Source organism: Stenella coeruleoalba, assembly GCF_951394435.1.
Source record: "Stenella coeruleoalba genome assembly, chromosome: 10".
Classification (NCBI taxonomy): Eukaryota; Metazoa; Chordata; class Mammalia; order Artiodactyla; family Delphinidae; genus Stenella; species Stenella coeruleoalba.
In genome coordinates this window covers 16,022,597-16,028,596 of record NC_137156.1, presented here as the reverse complement: position 1 = coordinate 16,028,596, position 6,000 = coordinate 16,022,597, and the positions used below count along the sequence as shown (strand labels likewise).

The following is a 6,000-nucleotide window of genomic DNA, read 5'->3' as shown; positions in this document are numbered from 1 at the left end:
AATGAATAACTATTGATATTTCTCTTAATGGACATTAAATGAGTGAATACAATTAACTTTTTAATAATGGTTTTATTTTCTATTTCAATATTACAGACTGATTTCTAAATTCTCCCCAGAGTAGAGTGAGCCCATTTTAAAACAATACTCAGGTAAGTTTCTGAATTATAAACTGTTTACACATCCTAGTCATATATTCACCTTTTGAAAAGATGCAGCTCTACACAATTGATTCAAATTCATCTTCTCTACATTTTTCAACTGTGTATGGACAATTCTTGTTTTATTTGCTAGCTCCTACCACCCCCCCCCCACCACCTTCAGTAGTCTACCTGGAAGAAGGGATCCATTTTTGTATCACTTTGTTCAACTTCCATCACTGGCTTGACTATAGAATACCTGCTGACCAAAGGGGCACACCCCTGGATATGACAGCGGCTATGCTGGATGACAGAAGTCAGGTGCTCCAACTCTGGGAAAACAGGACTCCAAGCAGAACTAAAAATAAAACGCAAAAATGTGAAAAAAAAAAGTCCAGTATAAGGTACAAAATGAGGTGAGAAAGCCTTTGAGCTCATTATATCACTGTGTTGCCTTTTAATTAACATTCTTAAACCTCAGACTCATCTGCTAAATACAAATCATTCATTTAGATATGTATTAGGTGCTTATTATGTGCCAGGCACTATTTTAGGAACTGGGGGCACAACAGTGAGTAATACAGAGTACCTCTCCTCATTGAGCTCACATTCTAGAAGAGGAGCGATAACGTATATAGGATTAGCTAGTGACGTGTGCCGTGAAAAACCACAGAGCACTCACATGAAGCACTTAAAATAGTACCTGGTGTTCCAGTAGCCAAAAAGTGGAAACAACCCAAATGTCTATCAGCTGATGGACAGATAATGGAAATGTGGTATATCCATGCAACGGGATATTATTCAGGCATAAAAAGGAAGGAGGTACTGACACGTGCTTCCACATGAATGAACCTTGAGGACATGATGCTAAGTGAAAAAAAAGCAGAAAGGTCACGTATTGTATGATTCCATTTATAGGAAATAACCCAAACAGGCAAATCCATAGGGACAGAAAACGGATTAGTGGTTGTCAGGGGCTGGGACTAGAAGAGGATGGGGGGTGGCTGCCTAATGGGTGTGCTGTTTCCTTTTCGGATGATGAAAATGTTCTGGAACCAGAGTGGTGATCATTGCACAACATGGTGCATGTATTAAATGTCACTAATGGTAAATTTTATGCTATGTGTATTTTACCATATTAAAAAAAATAGTACCTGGCATAGTATAAGCATTCAATAAAACATATTTTCTATTTCAAAAATATCTTCAAACAGGAAATTAGCTAGGTAAATAAATTATTAAATAAAATTTTAATCACTGGAATGCTATGCAGGCTTTGAAGGGAATGAACATGATCTCTAAGTACAAACATGGAAAGATGTCCAAGATGCTATTTAGTGGAAAAAAAAAAAAAAGCTAAACATCAACATATATGTATTAAGTTCAATTTATGTTAAAAACTGTATATAAACGCGTGTTTATATATGCCTAGAAAACACCTAGACCAGAAGGATACACACAGGAAAAATGAAAATAGTGGTTACCTCTGGGGTGAATAGACGGGGGCGGGGGGGCAGCAGGGGATGTTTCTTTTTTCTACGTTAACTCTTGTGCATTGATTGTGTGTGTATACGATATACATTTTGGAGTTTTTACATGATGAGCTCTGAGTTAGGAGTGACATGGCAGTCAAAAAAAATCCGAAGTTGTTCACAGGTGGCATTATAAGAAATACAGAATCTAGAACGAGGAAGGGAATTACCAATCTTGAGAAACAGAATCTACTGGCTTCATACTCCTTATGAGGAATAAGACTTGACTTGTCACTTTCTCAGTGTAAAAATCCTCCATACCTGGTAGTGGTTTCTGCCAAGTGATCAGAGACACGGCAAGTCCTTCTGCTTCCCGGAGTGGCAGGCATAACACAGGTGCTCAAAAAATTTTCTGCTTAATGTTCCCCAAATCCCGACTAAATGGTAAGACATATGATGTTGTGAGTTTTTGTTCAAACGTTCCCCTTAACTTGCTAAGCGTGTCTTTAAAAATAAAATTAATGTAGGAGCATAAGACAATAGTAAGAAAAATCCATCCACAAGTCTAAGCTCTTTAAAAAAAATCATTTTATTGATCCTTTACCATACAAAATTTATTCAAATTACACCCATTTGAAGTGGTAAGATCACAGCTAGAGAACAGGTTACCCTGTAACAAATCTATTTACAAAATCCATCATAAAAGCTTTTTTTTTTTTTTTTACATTATATTACATATTTTCTTCTTTTAACTAGCATACAACACAAAGCTAAACTGATTAGTAGTTTGCCTGCTCCCAATTTTGGGAGAAATACTTACTTTTGACAAAATCACGTACCCCATAGGAAAAGAAATTCCCACAATCTGACAGTTGCCACCCGACTCACTCTGCAAGGCATCTTCCTTCAAATCCCTCCTCTTGTACACACGAGTTGTCATGCACACGCTGAGTTCTTACTTTTCTTTTTCCTGAAAGCTGAAGCTTTAAATACTGCAATTGTATTTACAGATCTACACTTACAACAGAAATGAACACAAGCACGCAACAACAACAACAACAAAAACAAAACAACACTCTTAAAAAATTACAAACCAGCTAGAAAATATTCTGGCAGTGTTTACAAATTAATTGCTATTTTTGTACAAAATTGCTAGATAATGAAAATATGAGTAGGCTGCGTATCAACTTAAATAAAACGATTGCTACGCACAGATCTGTACATATAAACACACACCTAACACTGTTTGACAGCTCATGTGTTGCTCTTTATACAGTTTACTTTCTAAGGCTCACGCAGTCATAATACGCACACGTGTAACTTTTAGCCATTTCATGTGTGAGCTTTAATAGCAGCAACTCAATGGTACCAGGAAACCTGCATACTCAGTACTTAAAGTAACGCAAATACTGTAGTACTAACCCACTTCGTGTGCCAGATACTATGCAAAAAATAAAATGACTAATAATGCAAACAGAATACAGTATGGACGTCTAATTAATGTACACCAGTTAAGCCCATTAACTGGGAAAACCTTATGCATGAAGGAACTTGTAAGACTTATTAGGATTCCTTTCATTTTTAAAACAATAAATACGGCATCACGTTACGAAAAGGTTTAACGAGAAATTCAACCAAACACACAAACACCTAGTCAGGTGAGCTCAGTCTTTAGACTTTGGGAAAAAATCAGCTTTTGTGCAGCTGGCAAAGAGAATTACACAAAGCTGGAAGCGGAGGCAGCTAACCAGATGAGATAAATATGGGAAATGGGGAAAAGCTTGGCATAAATGGTTTCCCATACAGGAAAACACCCCACAGTGCATTTCCAGTAGGCACTTGACACAAAGCTCCCCCTTCCCCCCCCCCACCCCCCCAATGCTTCATCTCGGACCAAGTCCAGTGTGTGTATGAGGGGACGACGGGGGTGGGGATGGAGGCAGAAGAAAAGGGAGGATGATCTGCACCTTTGTTTTTCTTCTCAAACATACACCCATGCATACCTACACAAATAGTTTAAAGTGCTGGTGTCATTGTTTTGACCCGACCACCACTTTGCATATTGTGGAAATCTACCTAGACTAACCCGGCTAGGGCTTTCGCGGTTTTGTTTTGTGTTTTTCCTAAGGGATATATTTGCCATTCAATTGAACACGTGAATCGAGTGCCTTACTATGTGCCTACCGCTGTGTTGGGCACATAGCATTTCAATTTAACTGTTCTTTGTGTTGAGGTTTGTTTTTTAGATGACTCCCTCATTCCCACAGTCTTTAGCATCCAAGGAATGGATGTGAGGTACTCTGCCACATTCCCAGCGGGAGAGGGCCATCTCCCCCTGGCCAATGGGAAAGCCATTCTTGGACAGAACTGGTAGGATTTGCAGCTGTCACGAAGCCTCCAACTTGGGACACCATTCCTGAAGAGTTAAGGGGAAGATGCCCTGGCATCCCGTCCTGCTTTTTCTACATCCCTGACTTCCCTTGGTCCAGCTCACTCCTTCGTAGCGGGAGGGGAATGGGAGCTGTTCTCACCAGCGGAAGTAAATGCCACTGATAGAACCCTACTCACAACGGGGGATGTCTTTCTCCCCAGAGGCCTCTCCATCTGACCCCATCCTGAGAAGTGGTCTCCCTGAGTGCAGTATAAGAGAGCCCTTTCCCCGGTCACGGGGGCCCGGGAAGCCCAAGGACGGAGGGATCCACACCTGCTGCTCCTTGGGGCTGCTGTGTCATCTGACCTGGTTCTCCTTCCAGATGGGCCGCCCCTGTCTGCGAGCTCCACTGGCTCCAAGCGCCCCCTCCTGGGAAAGGAAGCAAGATGGGGCAAAGCTTCTTGCAGAGGCTGTTAAACCTTAGATCACACACGTTTAGATGCTCTGATCAATAGAGGTTCTCTACCTCTGCTTAAATAATTTGAATTAGCAAAAACTGCTTCAAAGTAAACAATTAAATTGAAATGGTGATGGGTGCCACAGGAATGCTTAAATGGCAGCTTAAAAAAAAAAATCTAAAATAATCCACAAAGAACTCCAAAGTAGGCATTTGCTACAAATCAACTTCAAACTTACGAATACATTGGGGGCAGGGGAGTGGAAGTGGTTTATGGAGACAGGAAAAATCCACAACAGCTCAGAGGGGCAGAACTCAACTATTCTTCTGTATCTGCGACAAATACTTGAAAACAGTTTCTTCATCTGAAAGGCTGTGGAGGATCTCTTGACCTCCTAGTGGGACATGCGGTCCATAGCTTAAACTGAATTATGACAGTAATTTAAATATTCCTAAGAAGAGCTGAAGAAATCCATTTCATACTTTTGCATGACTTCAAGTTTACAGTTCCTGCAGTTCCATTCCAAATTAGCAGACCCCAAAGACATGCATTCTGCGAAGAAGGCACGGCTTGAAATGCTATTAAGGAAGATTGCTGTTTGCGAGTGGGCCAGGTGGCCAGACCCCAGTCTACAGCCCATCCGTCAGGCACAGCAAGCCAGTCCAGGAGGGAGGGAGGAAAAGGACGGGTGAGAGACACCTGATTGCACATTTTCTCACTTGCTGACTCATCCAGGAGATTTTGGAGCCTGGGGCGAGGCACGGCTTTCCCAAGGGCGCCTGCAACTGTGCGTTTAGACATTTTTTTTCTTTTTTTTTAATTCATTAAAATGTCAGCTTTGTTCTGAAGTTTGTAGTTTACTTCATGATACTATCTTGGAGGAAGAAGGTAGGAAGGGACAACACTGCATGACAGATGTTCGGTTTCATAATAAAAAAATATGGGTTTATAAGGGAAGTCCACACAAAGCATAATCAGCTACACATGAAGTCTTCCACCAGCGGGAGCTTTTCCAGATCGTAAGCATCAAAGAGATCGCTGATGCCTTCCTCCTCCCCAAGGCTTAGGAGATAGTCTTCTTGGAGCAGGGGGGGCAGTAAGTTCACAAATGGTCCTTCTAGGTTGGAAAGAATTTGGTCCTCAGTCTGCTGTAAAAGGTTGGCTGGGGAGGCCAAAGGAGAAAGGTTTGCCATAGAAATCGAGCAATCACTATGTCCTGAGTTGGTTGAAGCCAAGTCTGAAAGGAAAAAGTTGGTGGAAACAAGAAAATCAGTTAGGCAACAATCAAATTAATTTAGGGGAAGCATGTACGTGTTGCTGTTATAAAAGCCTGCACACTCTTTGCTAAGGACAATTAGATGACATTACAGTATAGATCACCTCATGCTCACAGGCTCTGTGAGCAGTGACTCTGGTAAGCCTTTCTGTGTTCTTGTCTACTCACTCATCTTTTAAAATACCGACGGTTAGCAAACAAGAATACACGTAGCTTCAAAGATTAGAGGCTAACAAGCTAAAAACTGTCCTGCTATCAGTTAGTCATTCTGTAAAGAAAAACA

The 6,000-nt window shown here is 41.0% G+C and overlaps 1 protein-coding gene across 1 annotated transcript in view; it reads right to left on the bottom strand.

The window, feature by feature from the left end:
• Positions 1-2,212: 2,212 nt before the first annotated feature.
• E2F3 (E2F transcription factor 3) overlaps positions 2,213-6,000 on the bottom strand; it is an 80,680-nt gene continuing 76,892 nt past the window's right edge. Inside the window, exon 7 of the mRNA XM_079934566.1 lies at positions 2,213-5,678. Within this exon, the coding sequence (XP_079790692.1) occupies positions 5,416-5,678 (263 nt within the window). The 3' untranslated portion in view covers positions 2,213-5,415. The remainder of the gene's footprint in view (positions 5,679-6,000) is intronic.